Below are 17,135 nucleotides of genomic sequence, written 5' to 3'. Positions count from 1 at the left end.
CCTAATATCTTTTGTGCATCACGGAAAAACAGATCTTAAATCATACTTATACGTAATACTTTCTCAAAAAAGAATATCAATTAATAGTGTCAGTATATATCTTAACCATTGTTTTTCCTATACACATTTATGTCATAATAAACTAATAAATAATACAAAAATAAGAAAACGATTTTTTTTAAAGATCGCTTCATGGAGTTTATTTGAGCATTCTTGTCTCAAAGACCTGATTCAAGTTATTGAGCATAAATGATATCTGATTCCTTGACCGTCGTAGGGCGAGCCATGTTCTTCGGCGAAACTTTTCAACCTTTTTCGATTAACTAATCGGGATAGTTCACTTTGGGGATAAACAGGAAATTGAAAAAAAATCATAACCGTTTTACCGCTTAAGTGTTACATGCATATATACAATAAGGAATTTGTGAAATGTTTTAAATATACTTTCTAAATCTCGAATCTAATGCTATAAGAACGTTCTTTTTTTAATTTCATTGAAGCTATCACACCTATTTAATAGAAAATTCCAAAGAAAAGGCGCAAGATTAACTCGTGGCGTTTGGCGCTAAATTTCGAATAGTGACCCGTCTTTCATAATTTTAAGAGAGAAGCACTGTTTCCTTAATATATTCAAGTAGATTTAGAGTAGAGGTCCTGATAGCGTAATATTTAGTGCTTTTGAATTTCCTGCTGGCGACTTGGGTTCAATCCCCCTTGTGTGCAAATCTCTTTCTTTCTTTTTTTTTTTTTTAATCTTTTTTAAGCTCAATTTTACGTTTTCTTTCCAGAATCGGACGGAAGACCTCTCGTTGCTCGCAACGAGTTTCATATCTAGTTATTAAGGTCTTCCGTCTTCAGCGGAAGACCTTCTTGTTATTCTTAGGTTTCTTTTCCACTATTTTTATTATTATTATTATTGTTTTTTTTTCTTACCGATTTTGTGCACGCGATTTCTCGAAAACGGCTGGATAGATTTTCATGAAACTTTCAGGACTGATAGAACATCAAACAAAGCTGAAAGTAATTTTTTTGTTTTGATGACGTCACTTCCGGTTTTGAGATTTCCGCGATTTAGTGATTTTTAGGGGGTCTCATTGTCCATCATTTTTCTCGAAAATGCCTTAAGACAGAAACATGATATTTTCAGCGATGATAGAACAACGTGTGCTCTTTTGTCACACACCACTCTTTTTCTCCGGAAGTGCCGCACGTCGGCGCTCGCTAGGGCTCGAAAAAAGTTCTATCAGGGACTTAGAAATTTTGACACCTTTTCTGCAATATCTTTTTACATGTTAACATTTTGTAAAGACATATAGAACAAAACTTGTTGAGAATATCACAATCTTTCGAAAGATATCAACGATAAGGCGCTGGCCCCTATAATAAAGGGCCAAAAAGGGCCAAAAGTTTTTCCTTTATATCTCAAAAAGTATTGAGAATTTGTAATACGTCAAAGAAACAAAGTTGTTAAAAATGTCAAGCTTTATCTAATGGGCTCGTCAAAATTCGTCCGGCGACGTCACTTCCGGTCAAACCGGAAGTAGTCAAAAATTGCATATTTTTGCCGTTCTTGACAGGTTTTTGGGTAACATATGTCACTGGAAGCTTAAATCTTAATTTTCCGTCCGTCGACGTCACTTCCGGTCAAACCGGAAGTAGCCAAAAATGGCTTAATATTGCATTAATTAATATAGATTTGGAGGATTAAACCATTTTTGAACTTCATTACTCTTTTTTTTTTTTAAATGAAAGTTACAGATGCACTTCCGGTCAAACAGGACGGAAGACCTACTCGTTGCTTTGCAACGAGCTCGGCTCTAGTTAAGTCTTCCGTTCACAACGGAAGACTTATAGTGTTTGTATTGTTTCTTTTTATTATTATTATTATTATTCCTCCCAAATTTTGTGAGCGCGATTACTCAGAGATGGCTGGATAGATTTTCACAATTTTTCTCATGTAAGTAGGTTGATATATGAAGTTTATATAAAATTCCGTTTTTTGAAAAATTCACTTCCGGTCCGAAGTTATGGCCGATTTTCGAATTTTAAAATGGACTTTTGTCCGGCAGTTTTCTCGAAAACGGTTTGAGGTAAAGATAAGAAATTTACAGGAGTATTAGATCATGATATTCTATTTGTTTTAAAGTTGTTTTCGTGTGTTTCCAGTACTTCCTGTCCGAACCGGAAGTGAATTTGTTTTTGGTCAATTTTTGATTTTTTTGTTTTTAGATATTTTTTCAAGATATTCTTATGTAAAACAGACATTTTTCTACAAATACTAAATATATAATTTGTTTTTAAATCAGATTCCGCATTTTGTATATTTTCGGTACCGAAATTTTCTCCATTTACGTAGTATGTATAAGATGGGCAAAGAAAGATAACTCTGACCTGTGAATGAGAATAGAACTTTCGAGATAAAGGCGGAAATAGTATTGATGACGTTAGGGACATATATACGCTCTCCAGATCAACATATTTACACATTCAATATTCTCTCTTTTGCATGTTACTTAATTCACTATATGCATATTAGTTTAAATTTGGCTGTGTAGTGTTAGTCTGTATATTGAAAGTTTTTGATTTACAAATTTATATCTAAAAAAAATATCCGTTCTGTGTCAACTAAGCACTTTGAAGAAAATAATATTGTACGCAGTATACATTACAGCGATATATATACAAATTATTCTACAAAAATACTAAACATATTATTTATTCAATCGGATTCTGCATTTTGGAGATTTAAGGTTCCGTCAATAAATTCATTTTCTCTATTTACGTAGTGACAATGAGCAAAGATAGATAACTCTAACTTGTAAGTGGGAATAGAACTTTCGAGATAAAGGCGGAGGTAGTATCCATGACGTCGCAGACGTCTATATCCACACTTTTCACATAAAAAAAATAATTAGACTTTGAGTTTCCATATCCACTTCTGCATGAAAGATTACGTTGGTTACTGCTTTCAGTATATGCATAGTTTAAAGATGTCAGCGTAGTGTAAATCTGTAATGTCTGTTATAATTATATTTTTAAAAAATATTCTTAATTCATTCTCTAATTTGAATGCGAAATTATCCCGTATTCCGAGTTTTATTTTCGATTCGAAAATATTATATGTACTCAAAAGGGAACTGAGAGATAGAAGAGGTGTAAAGCCTTTAGAAATAAATTGATATCTGCAACTTAAAAGAAAGAAAATCAATCTATAGATTGGATTTGGTTTTAACACGTATATTTCATTGATTAAAAGTCTTATAGTGTTATTTATTATACATGATCTATACTTTTATATACCCGAGAAGTTATTAAAGATGAGAAAAAGCGATTCTTGGATTTTTGTGGATGTTAGATAAAGTATACGAATGAACACAATTTTATGCAATGCTATATAATTATATGTACACTGTATGTAAATGCCTTTTAATTCATAAAACATAAAATTACCGAGTATTACCGAGTATGTAATTCTTTTGAAGCCCCCCCCCCCCCCTCTTGATTTTATTCGGAGACATTATTGCAACTATAGGCCTTTGAATTATAAATTCGTTATACAATTAAATCTGGAACATTTGGTTATAATTACCATTAACATGTATACAGAATTCATATTCTATAATAGTAGATTTTTCATTACGCAACATACTGAAATTTACCTGTCCGAGAGAGAGAGAGAGAGAGAGAGAGAGAGAGAGATATTCCCTATTAATCCTGATTATCCTATCCATTTAGATAGACAAAAAATCAGTTCTATATCAGTTGTACCCATTCTTTATTAAATATTTTCTGATTTCATAGTCCGTCATAGTCACTCTCTGTATATTTTTTCTGCTTTTAAGAGTATAGAAAACCACAGGATGATAAAAAGAAAAACAATTAAATAAAAATAATAAATATAAGATAAATAAAAAAAAAATTCCTGTAATAATGGCAGTACTCTGATATATAACTAGTGCATCTTGAATACAAAGGGCACCAGGGGATGATACCTCTACACAGCCAGACTGGCAAACCTGTACCCTAAGTATTGAAGACGGTCATTCAAAAAAAGCATTTAAGTATTAACGGAAATAACAATTTCAATTAATAAGTACTTAGCATATAATTATAAATTTGATGCAAACTAATCTCTTACATTTAGTAGCTATATGTTTTCAATAGGGTTCTGTCCTCGGGGAATCTACATGTATTTCATGGTAATTAAGAGTTGCAAAATTTTTCTCAACACGTACAATTGAATAGGAAATTAAATCAAATAATGACATATTTTTAATCAAAATATACATTTGATATTTTGTTTAAGGCACCTGGCCCCGTTCAAGTTCAAGATCATTTTATTCACTCAAACCATTTCAGGTACATGAGGACAATGAAGAATATTTACAACATATAAATTCAGAAATAATCAGAATATGACAGGGAAAAGAAAAACACATATGAAATATCATATTTAATAACGAAACAAGCGAGGGAAAAATCATGGAGGACTGACTAACTAGAATCATATATTTTCAATATAAACGTACGTAGTTTTCTTAGTGTCTTAGCAACCTGTTTTGTCATCAGTTGAGAAAATATAAGAATACAAACAGGTATTTGATTGCATACTCTCAACAAATTCAAAAATAATTGGTAATTTAAATCTACATGTAAATTGTTTACGTTTCATAAATTTGGTGTGTTTTTGAGTTAACCAAACACCGTCATTCCTAGGACTAGGCGTATTTTGAATTTTACATTACATACTTTAAACTACTGTGTTACGTAACATTCATACATTGATAAAGTCAGCTCTCCCATTAAAAATCATCATCTCAAAAGGATATGCCACCGATTTAGGTACCCCACCAATATAGGACCCTCCACGATAAACATTGGCATAATTATTCGGGGAAGAACACTACCCCCCCCCTCCCCCCCCCCCAAAAAAAAAAAAAACATGAGTTGTTACTGCAGCCAAAACTTTGCTATTTTGCTTTACAAAGTGGTTACAATTTAAAACCGGCTATAAACCTGATAAAAGACTGGATTCATATTCATTGATTCAAATAAGCGGGGGGGGGAGGGGACTATCAAATTTTGTCAAAATTATTTTCAAAACATTATTAATAAAGTTGTATAAGGCTTTAAATTAATATTTGATATTTTTTCTGAATAACCATAATGGTATTATTAATACATGTACATGTACCATTGCAGACAGAGATAAATTGTTTTTTATAAATATTATATGTATCCACTGAAAACAGTTGGGGGAGGGGGCATTTCAGTCGATCAAGGTCAGGATATTAAATATACGAGTGTATCTAGTACCTAATCGTTTAACCCCATCCACCTCCCAACAATTTACATACTAATATTGAAATGGATAAAATAATGAAAAATGATAATGGGTCTGGAGGGGTGTTGCTAAAACGAGGAACGGAAAATGTATTATATATTTTATTTTAGATTAAATCACCTTAAATACACAAATTTAAAAACATTATATATTTCATAAATTAAATCCCCCATTATTTAATTCAAGTTGATTTATTCATGTTCATAAAATCTCTTATTCACGAAAATCGCAGTCATAGCAGTGACGTAGAAACGATTTTGAAAGGGACAAGGGGGGGGGGGGGGGGAGGAGATTAAAATTACTTGAAAAGAATTTGCCAAGCGAAAAAAGAAGACAATTGTTTGATTCGGAAGGTGGGATAAAAGTAAACTCCAGCATCTATCATTTTCTTAAATTCCTTTATGGAGTTTTTTGTATAACATTAACATCTCCTGTCAGTATTTTTATAAGACTGTACCAATTTAAGGTAGTCCGATCCTCAGGTTTATAAAATTAGCAGTTAAGTAATCAAAAATACTCATAAAAATACCTCTGAATCCACAAAGTTATGTAAATTTGTCCACAGTATTTCTTTAAAGTGAAAGATTAAAGTTAACCATATTATATAGGGAAAATTGTCAAATCTCCAATATTTTTGCAGAAAAAGCGAATTGGAAAATCTGCAATGCATTTTCTAATTGCAAATTGATTAACAAAAATATTTTAAAAACGATAGGTATCCAGGCATTCAGAGAAATTGTCATGATTTTTATATTTATTTGGTATTTTTTGTCTTCTATTTCCGGCCCCGTGGGGATCCGGGTTAGAATAGGTCCTCAGTACCCTCTTGCTTGCCGTAAAAGGCGACTAAATGGGGCGGTCCTTCGAATGAGACCGTATAAACTGAGGTCCCGTGTCACAGCAGGTGTGGCACGATAAAGATCCCTTCCTGCTCAAAGGCCGTAAGTGCCGAGCATAGGCCTAAATTTGCAGCCCTTCACCGGCAATGGTGACGTCTCCATATCAGTGAAATATTCTGAAGAGGTACGTTAAACAGTATACAGTCAATCAATCAATCTTCTATTTCCATCATATATTCTATAGTATTTAGTGTAAAAGGCTTTTGCTACCATTGCAAGACACTAAAAATCACTTCGTATTTCATATCCTGCTAATAAGCATTGCTATCTAAGCCTGGATTTAAGAAAATCTTATTTCTCTTAAACTGTATATTTTTTTTCCTTTTATAAGGTACAAATGTCAACTTTTAAAAGACCTTTTCTAGGACTTCCAAAAACCTTGAATCTTATAAAGATGAATAAAATGAAGATTGTTGCATGAAAAAAAAATTATTTTCAAGCTTCATTCTGATGCATTTCAAATTAAATATTGATTTTTGGAGTTATCCTTCCTGGCTGAGGATCGGATATCCGTAAAATTGGAAGAAAGCAAACAACTTACTGAAGGCTCAAATTTTATATGTTCAAGTCTCAAAATTTATATGAATGATACTGAAATGGAGTCCGTTTGAATTTGAATACTTGTAATTTCCCTTTTATTAATTTAAAAGAAACTAACTTACAAAATGTAAGGAACATATATATTCATATGATTGTTGAAAAATTGCAAGTAAGCCAATACAATTTATTATGCTTTTTTTTCATTTCTAAACAATTGGCAAAATGCTAATCCTCATAATAGGGGTAATTTCTGACAATTTAGTTTTATTTAATTTTAATATTTTTCAATCTTAATTATTATTTCAAAGAAAATTGTTACATGTTTCAATATCTAACAACATTTTTTTTAATTTAAAGTACTATATTTGACTTTGTAACCCCTTTGAGTTTGAGCAGTTTTTTTCGAAAATTGGCAATTTGTAAATCCCCATATATCAATTATTTATTATTTCCCAAGCTCAATATTTTGCAAAGATAATATTTAGAGTTATATTTGTACAATTAGATAAAATAAATTAATTTCAAAGATTGGTCTTGGAAGATTTTGGGCATTAAATTTGTAATACTTTTGGCAATTCTTGAAAATTGGCATCATGCCAATTTTCAAGAGTTGTCTGCCCTTTGATATATTGCATATTTGATTATGATAAATGTAAGTTTTGAAAGAACATAGTCTTATGTTACTTAAATATACCTTTATTGAAATGCAAGTTTAATTTTGAGTAAAATAAATCAAATGTGAATTTTACCATTTTTCTTGAATTTTTTAAGTGCATTTGCACTTAAATGTGCAAAAAGGAGGTGGCGCTGCCTACGGCTGCCATGTTGAATGATGGGAATTTTTTTGGTCATTTTTTAATAACATATTATAAAGTCTAACTACCCACCAAATTTCATTAAGATATGACAACCTTCGATTTGGACAGTTCTGCATGGTTTTCTCGCGGATTGGTTCTTAAGAAGTATTACACTAAGTGCACATGTATTGACCTGTCAATCAAAATCACCGGACGCTATATGCATTGCAATAAAGTTGTTCGAAATGATTTTTATTAAGTATGATCTTTAAGAAAATCTGATGCAACAAATTTGAGAAATAAAAAATAAAATAAAAACATGGCTAGAGCATCATATATCTGTATTATGGACTTCAGTTGTGGGACGCGGAGACCGGTCCGTCAGATGAGATCGTTTAAATCGAGGTCCCGTGTGTCAGATCAGATGGTACTGACTCAAAAAGATTCCTCAATGCTCAATGGCGATTAGAGCCAAATTATAGGACAACATTTTGCAGTCTCCACCGGCGAGTGGAGGCTTCTCCATGTGAAAAATTCTCGAGAGGGACATTAAACAACATATAATCAATTAATCGATTGCTGAATAATTCCTGTAGTTGAATAATCTTTCTGCTGACAAATCTCGATAGTATTACTGTAAAAATCAACGACTTTACGTTTAATGTGGTACTAACTTAGTTCATGACATTTTTATAACACCATCACAATTGTGCCAGAACATAAACACGGTGAAGTTTATGAGAGTACGGTGTTCGTTCGTCCGTTGGTTTGTCTATGATACACGTGTAGCTCTTACGAGTGCCAAAATGCATAAGAACAAGATTGGTCATGAAAATCAAAGTACCTTAAGTACTGAAAGACCTTTTTGCAGTTTTTTTCTTTCAGAGTACATATGATATCTATGTGTTTTGCAGAGAAAAAAGCAAATTCTTACAGATTTAGAAGAACGGAAGACTTATTTGTTGCCATGGCAACAAGATTCTAGTTATTATTATTTTTCTTCTTCTTCTTCTTCCTGTGTACTTTTTTGTCCGGGAGTGATCTAGTAAACTACACATCCGACTTAGGTAAAACCTTTTTAGGGTCAGTAGGCATGTTATGTAGATTTGCGGAACGAAGGTCATTTTGCGCGCACGTGCTTGCAAGAGCGTGCACGTGCAACACGTGAAATGACCAATTTAATTGATATAGGCGAAACTTTTTACATTTTTGATAAAATGCTTTGAAACTCATAATACAAGGATATATTAGTAGCATAGACAATATGACATGGTTAAATAGCAAGATCTCACGCGCATGCACGTGCGCTTCGCTCTGATTGGCTGAAACTAAAGTCTCAATATCTTTCTTGTTTTTTGACGAAATCCTTTGAAATTTTGAACATAGCAATGCATTAGGATATCCTACAACTTAATATATAGCAATTATCATGAAAACACGTGCATGCACGTGCGCTGCAATCTGATTGGCTTAAACTTTAAATAGTTATAAATCCCTTGGTTTTCAATCAAACAGGATGAGATTTAGAACATAGATAGATATGATGGACTACTACAAGAAGGTATGATCACCATGCACATGCATACACGTGCATGTACGTGCGCTGCAATTTGAGTGGCTGAAAATTTAAACAGCTATAACTCTCTTGCTTTTCAACCAAACGGGGTGGGATTTAGAACATAGATAGATGTAATGGACTTCTACAAGAAAGTATGGTCACCATGCTCATGCATGCACGTGCGTGCACGTGAAATGAGCAAAATAAAAAAATACACTTGAATAAGCGTATTTTTAAATACTTTTGGATAATATACTTTAATATTTAGTATATTAAAATATTCAGATTGTGTAGACAAAATGATATGGTCATTACACACATGCATTCACATGCGCACGCGTGCAATTCTAAAATTTGAATGAACTTGGTACACTTCTGGGTAAACGTTGTTAAAGTCTCAAATGCATAGAGTTTGTCTTATTTAATGAAGCTTACAGGGAATATGACACCAGAATGGGAGTTGAGGAGCGTTTGGGGAACATCTGTTACGGTCCCCGTTACAATTAGCACTAGTTCTATTTATTGCTTTTTTATTTATTTATTGTCCAGACGCTGCTTTTTTCTTTCTTAATTGTTACAAGTATAAGTCAGTATAGCTACAGTCTCATTAAAGACTTCTGGTTTTATGACTTTAAGTCATTAATCATGATGACAGAAAGAGTAAAAAAAAAGTAGAGGACTTCATTTCTGTCCGACTAATTCTCTAGAACCAGTTCTCTAGAACTTCACTCTTGACCTGCTGTGTTCAAAACAGCCACCCCACCCCCACAAACTCCTGCCCAATCAGCTCCCCCCTCCAATGTCTTTGTGTATTTTAAATAAAATGTAGATATATTATGTATACATGTATTGTGAAATGTTCTCTGACCTTTAAAAACATATTTTCTCTACATGGGCCTTTCCAAAATAAATTTCTGGCTTTGAAACAGTTTGTAGGTATTGATTTTTAGCTCACCTGAGCAGAAGGCTCAAGTGAGCTTTTCTGATCCCATTTTGTCTGTCGTCCATCCATCCATCTGTAAACTTTTCACATTTTCGACTTCTGAAGAACCACTGGGCCAATTTTGACCAAACTTGGTACAAAGCATCCTTGGATAAAGGGAAATTTAAATTATTAAAATGAAGGGCCAAGTCTCCTCACAAGGGGAGATAATCAAGAAAAGACAAAAATAGGGTGGGGTCATTAAAAAATCTTCTTCTCAAGAACCACTGGGCCAGAAAAACTGAAACTTATGTGGAAGCATTCTTGGGTAGTGTAGATTCTAAATTGTTCAATTCATGACCCCGGGGGCAGGGCGGGGCCACAATAGGGAATCAAATTTTTACATAGAAATATATTGGAAAAATCTTTGAAAATCTTCTTCTCAAGAACCACTGGGCCAGAAAAACTGAAACTTATGTGGAAGCATCCTGGGGTAGTGTAGATTCTAAATTGTTCAAATCATGTCCCCCGGGGGTAGGGCGGGGCCACAATAGGGAATCAAAGTTTTACATAGAAATATATAGGAAAAATCTTTGAAAATCTTCTTTTCAAGAACCACTGGGCCAGGAAAACTGAAACTAATGTGGAAGCATCCTGGGATAGTGTAGATTTTAAATTGTCCAAATTATGACCCGTGGGGTAGGATGGGGTCACAGTAGGTATTAAATGGGGAAATCTGGTAAAGAACATAATGGTCAAGGTTTCTCAGGTGAGCAATATGGCCCATGGGCCTCTTGTTAATATCAATACAATCTAGAGATTTGTTTTCAGAATCACCCCCTATGTGTTCTGGTATTTGGTGGAGGATTTAAGTTTGATGACGAGGATAATTATCGGTGAGTTGATTGTCTCTATTTTTTAGCAGTAAATAAATTAATCCCCTAAAATACCATTTAACATGATCATCCTTTCCCCAGAAATAGATGATTTAGACATCTTGTAAAATAACGGGGTATTTACTGGCAAGGGGCAAACTCTCAGAATGACACATCAACTTTTTCCCAATTAGTTGAAAAGTCTCAAATTCCCAAGCCATTTTTTTTCCCAAGAAAAGTTGTTACCTATGTAAAAGATCATATGAAGAGAAATCTTCGTCATGAAGAATGGGCTTCGCTTCGCTCCTCCCATTCTTCATGACGAAGATTTCTCTTCATATGATCTTACTGACTTAGAACAGAACCTCAGCCAGTCAAATCAATGGATTAAAAATAAACTCCTCCCACGGCTGTGTCATATTTAAGGCTCAACTTGACCGCTCGTTGTACATATCGAGCACGCAACCAATATCAAACACACACGGTTTCAGAATGAACTCCCAACCCATTCAGCTTAGCACGGGATTTACTGGGGAAATGGTATGGTGATGTTAAAGCTACTGAACTAAGGAAAATACCCATGTAACAAGAATCGTAATATCTATATTTTTGAAAATTGATTGTGTTAAGATGACAAGGCCCTAGTAAGCAGGAATGGGTATAGCTGTCTAATATCAGATAAAAAATTGATGAAAATTGTGCTTAAATCTGTCTTGAAAGACAAGGTTTGTCTCCGATACACATGACGATGGTTGTATTTTCTGTATGTACCAAAATGTGAAAAAATAATATTAAAAAAGGCGACAAAAGATTACAGTGGGGAAAAAGTGTATCAAGGCCTAGTAGAGAGTTTAAATATCTTTGTAAACAGCACGTGGGCTTTGAATAGTTTCTTTTTGTGTGCTGAACAAAGACCAATAAAGACACACCCATATAACTTTCAAGTGAACCAATCAGACACCGTTGAATTTTTCAGAAATAGAAGAATTCTTCACCATGAAGAATCAATTCTTCGCGAGAAATGGAAGCATTTGATTGGTTGAATAAGTAGGTTATGTTCTAATTATTGATAAGTGTGAAAATTTTCATTGAAAGACCTCCTTTCCCCCAACTTTTGTTGAACCTCTCACTAAACAACAGGTTTTTCCAACTAATCCCTTAATTATTGTTGTTTTTTTTTTGGCTTGCTGAATTTTTTTAGCTCTTTTTTTTCACATTTCTTTTATTCTTCTCCACCCCTTCAAAACAATGCTATGTCCATGATTAACTATAGCTATTCTGAGAAAAAGGTACTTGTACACAATATATCGTCTATGTTGCAGTATGTTCTCAATGGCCTGAGCAAAGAGAATGTTGTTTTTCAGAGACGTGTTTGTAGAAGCAGCATGTGATGATGGCTGCTACAGACTGGCAGATCTTCTGGGATGGGGAGTGAGTAGTGTCCAGGTCATGTTAACTAGTCAGGGTTTCTGATCCACCCCTCTCCTCGCTGACAATTTATAAGGAGAGAAGTCGATCAGAAACCCTTGGTTAGGGAAGATAGTTAGCTGTTCATAATACAAAAACCCTTTCAATTATGAACACTGAAATGTAAGTTAGGGGTTATTAACATGATCTTTTAAACATTTAATTTATTTCATCAATCTACCACAGAATTTGATTGAAAATGTTGTGTTCATTGGTTGGTAAAGTATTGATACTTTTAACATCTTTTCTTTATCTTTTGCTTTTACAGTATTACATTATACATTATCTTATTTTTAATGTAAGATTATAATTTATTTAGGACGAATTAAGAGATCTTGTAAAAAGGGAACATGCAAAGCTTGATGTAGAGTTTGAAGAGGAGGAGAGAGCTTGGGCTGCTTCCCAGATCCCCGTCAGTACAACAGCCAATCAGAAGCCTTGCCAGATCACGCCACAGCAAAAAAACAAAAACATCAAAAACAAGAACGTCACATCCAACAGGAAACAGAAACCCTGAAATAATAACGAAAACTCAGATAAATTTTGATACAGAGATATTTATACTGTGTAGCGTGGGTTAAAAATGAAATAAAAAAATACTTCTTGACCAGCATATCCAAAACTGGAAAAGTAATGTTAATAATTCATCCAAGGGTGTTGGTTATCAAATTTATAGAGAAATTCTTGAACCAGAAAGGCATTTTATTAAGATGCCTCAAAAATTTTCAACTTTATTATGTAAATTTAGATGTAACAACTTTAAACCCCACATTGAAAATGGTAGTTGAAATGGTCTCCCAAGAGAACAAAGGATTTGTACTTTATGTGATTTTATTTAACATTGGTGATGAATTTCTTTATGGTTTTTGAATGCACACAAAAAGTAATTAAAGAGGGTAGGTAAAGATATATCTCACACTATCTCACATGCACACCAAACAGAGAGAAATTTAAACAACTTCTTTCAACACAAAAAACTGTTTAGTATTGAAAATTTTATGTAATTTTTTGTTGATTGTCAAACTATTATTGATGGAAATAATTGATTTGAATCTTATGATATTTTGTACTGTTTATTATACATGATTTATATTCTTTTCTATCTGTTTGTATCTTTTCTACCTCCTCTGTACAATGTATGATTGTACATTAATGAGAATAAAATCATTGTCATTGTCAAAAAAAAAGTTACAAAGATCACAGTGTCTGATAATAACTTACAAGATCAAGAAGCTTAGGGTGGAACAACCTTCTAATAAGAGAGATAACTTCCAAAGAAATCAATCCCAAAATGTCCAGTAATTGGATTTAATTACCAGTGATTAGTAAAGAAGACCTTAACACTTTTTTTATTGCCAATATTTTTAATGTTACTTATACCATTTGTACCAAGATTTTAGTTTTATTTATCTAGTTTCCCCTGGCACCTATTTAGCTGTCCATCTGTCTGTCTACCTGTTTTTATGTTTCACATTCTCTTCTTATTTTCTTCCTATGCTCAGGTGATTGATGTGGCCCAGGGGCCTCTTGTTTTTAAACTACATGTATTACAAATTGGGATATTTCTACATCTTTGAACACATTTTGAAAACTACAGTAATATGCATTTACTTTTGTTTCATTTTCCCTTAAAATTATTTGTTGCTATTGGATTCATTAATCTTTTGCAATCACAGATAGCAATGTGATATTCTGATTTAAAAAGCAGTGCTTCTTTATGAATGACACTACATATTATTTTCATATATACCTCATGTTTTTTATTCTGTGATGTGATAATAAATTATTGCCTTTTCTATTCATTGTGTCAAATTTTCTTTATATCATTGTAAGCAGGCTTTCATACTTCATATTAAGTCCATAGGAGTCAAATGCTATTGTTGTTTATGAACATCAATGTTTGTAAAATTTAGAACAAATAGTTACACTTTTTTTTTCTAGAACATAAATTATATATAATAAAATATATATATTTCATTTATCAGTTTAAAACAATTTCAAATAGCTGGTACATAGCAACAGGGGTGCAAGGGGGCATCCCCCCTTTTTCTAGATATAAAATATTCATTGGAAGTCCGGTTTCACTACAGTCAAATAATGGTAATGTAGTATGTTTGAGTAAAAAAAGAAATTGGAACCTAACCCCCCCCCCCCCCCCCCACCCATGAAATAGAATTTTAGAGTTTGGACATTTTTCTTTTTTTGGGGGGGGGGGGTGCTTTTAAAGTTTTCTTTTCTTTTTTTTGGGGGGGGGGTGTGTGAATTGATTTCTCTGGCTGCCCCCACCCCATTTCAAAATGGATGCTACATCAGTGAAAAGAGCTTATACACGATATAGAGATGAAAGGTTTGTACATGTATAAAACGAAAATTAGAGCACGAATACAAAAATATAGGTCTATCCCTGATTTGAAAAAATGAAAAATACGGACTTCCATGCCTCAAGTACGGAAGCGTATTAGTGCCACTTGGACACTTTACTTTTTTTTAATTTCTACACTTTAAAGTGTAAATTTTACACATTAATCTGTAAATTTTACACTTTAAAGTGTAAATTTTACACTTTAATCTGTAAATTTTAAACTTTTAAGTGTAAATTTTACACATTAATCTGTAAATTTTACACTTTAATCTGTAAATTTTACACTTTAAAGTGTAAATTTTACACTTTAAAGTGTAAATTTTACACTTTAATCTGTAAAATTTACACTTTAATCTGTAAATTTTACACTTTAATCTGTAAATTTTACATTTTAAAGTGTAAATTTTACACATTAATCTGTAAATTTTACACATTAAAGTGTAAATTTTACACTTTAATCTGTACATTTTACACTTTAATCTGTAAATTTTACACTTTAAAGTGTAAATTTTACACATTAATCTGTAAATTTTACACATTAAAGTGTAAATTTTACACTTTAATCTGTAAATTTTACACTTTAAAGTGTAAAATTTACACATTAAAGTGTAAAATTTACACTTTAAAGTGTAAATTTTACACTTTAAAGTGTAAATTTTACACTTTAATGTGTAAATTTTACACTTTATTTGTTTATTCACATAGTCAATTTAGCAAATTCACACATTCCAAGTAACGCATTTTAAAGCCAACAGACCGTTTATCATGCAATATGATTACGGAAACGTAATATCAATCTGAACTGCAAATAAAAAAATATTTGAGATATATATTTTTACTTTTCGTTAAACTTTAGTAAAACTAAAGAGACACATGTTTATATACTGATCCCTGATTTCTTATGCTGGGGAAAATTACAAGACCCATGAGGAAATAGTCCATCTTTGTTTTTCATATACTAATTAACAAGTACGAGTACATGTAATATAAAAATATACAAATAATTGTAAACATCTCAGTTTAATACTTTTTCTGAAGTGTCAGAGGTAAAACATCACAAATCGACCGTTCAATCATAACCTATTGCAGTTCAGGTTGTTCAAAATAAAGTGTAAATTTTACAGATTAAAGTGTAAAATTTACACTTTAAAGTGTAAAATTTACAGATTAAAGTGTAAAATTTACAGATTAATGTGTAAAATTTACAGATTAAAGTGTAAAATTTACAGATTGAAGTGTTAATTTTACACTTTAAAGTGTAAATTTTACAGATTAAAGTGTAAAATTTACAGATTAAAGTGTAAATTTTACAGATTAAAATGTAAAATTTACAGATTAAAGTGTAAATTTTACAGATTAAAGTGTAAATTTTACACTTTAAAGTGTAAATTTTACACTTTAAAGTGTAAAATTTACAGATTAATGTGATTAATGTGTAAAATTTACAGATTAAAGTGTAAATTTTACAGATTAAAGTGTAAAATTTACAGATTAAAGTGTAAATTTTACAGATTAAAGCGTAAATTTTACACTTAAAAGTGTAAAATTTACAGATAAAAGTGTAAAATTTACAGATTAATGTGTAAAATTTACAGATTAAAGTGTAAATTTTACAGATTAAAGTGTAAAATTTACAGATTAAAGTGTAAATTTTACAGATTAAAGTGTAAAATTTACAGATTAATGTGTAAAATTTACACTTTAAAGTGTAAAATTTACAGATTAAGGTGTAAAATTTACACTTTAAAGTGTAGAAATTAAAAAAAAGTAAAGTGTCCAAGTGGCACTAATACGCTTCCGTACTCAAGTGCCTATAAATTAAAAGAAGTCATTTATAAAATGAAATCAGTAATAATAATGAAAGAAAATCGAGTCTTCACATAACACAGGCGCGGATTCAGGAATTTTTACCAGGGGGATCGAACCCTGTAAATATCAACCTAGAATTTCCTGACAAGTCAAAAAATAATAAAGAAAGAAAACGTTCTCAAACGTTTCTAACCACAGGGACCGGTAACATACTGTATTCGATTTTACGTATTCACTACATGTATACAAAACATTCTGATTGTACACACAAGTACTCTGAAGTTGATATTAAAAAGATGCTGGCGTTTCTGATTGAGAATATCTATGTCGTTTTTGAAGGGTCTTCCAACAATCTATTTGAATTCCCATGGGTACCAATTGTACCCCGTTTTTAGCAGACCTATTTTTGCACTCATACAAAGCAGAATTTGTCTTATACGTGAAAAAAAAAATTGTTGTGGCCTTCAACTCGACATTTAGATATATTGACGATGTATTGTCAATATTCACAATGGCTATTTCCATTCGATTTTTGTCGATATGGAATATCCCGGTGAGCTTC

The 17,135-nt window shown here is 32.2% G+C and overlaps 1 protein-coding gene across 2 annotated transcripts in view; it reads left to right on the top strand.

The window, feature by feature from the left end:
• The window catches only part of LOC134258384 (NAD-dependent protein deacetylase sirtuin-2-like), a 29,104-nt gene extending 14,947 nt beyond the window's left edge, over positions 1–14,157 (top strand). For both annotated transcript variants that reach the window (XM_062740913.1, XM_062740912.1), the window contains exons 13-15: positions 10,892–10,956; positions 12,300–12,366; positions 12,722–14,157. In XM_062740913.1, coding sequence (XP_062596897.1) covers positions 10,892–10,956; positions 12,300–12,366; positions 12,722–12,919 — 330 coding nt within the window. In that variant the 3' untranslated portion in view covers positions 12,920–14,157. The remainder of the gene's footprint in view (positions 1–10,891; positions 10,957–12,299; positions 12,367–12,721) is intronic.
• The last annotated feature ends 2,978 nt before the right edge of the window (positions 14,158–17,135 follow it).

Source organism: Saccostrea cucullata, unplaced genomic scaffold (genome assembly GCF_032062105.1).
Source record: "Saccostrea cucullata isolate Sc308-1 unplaced genomic scaffold, CSIRO_AGI_Scuc_v1 ctg4, whole genome shotgun sequence".
NCBI classification, from domain to species: Eukaryota; Metazoa; Mollusca; class Bivalvia; order Ostreida; family Ostreidae; genus Saccostrea; species Saccostrea cuccullata.
Note: the sequence above shows the minus strand (reverse complement) of the source record. Positions and strands in the feature narration are given on the sequence as shown.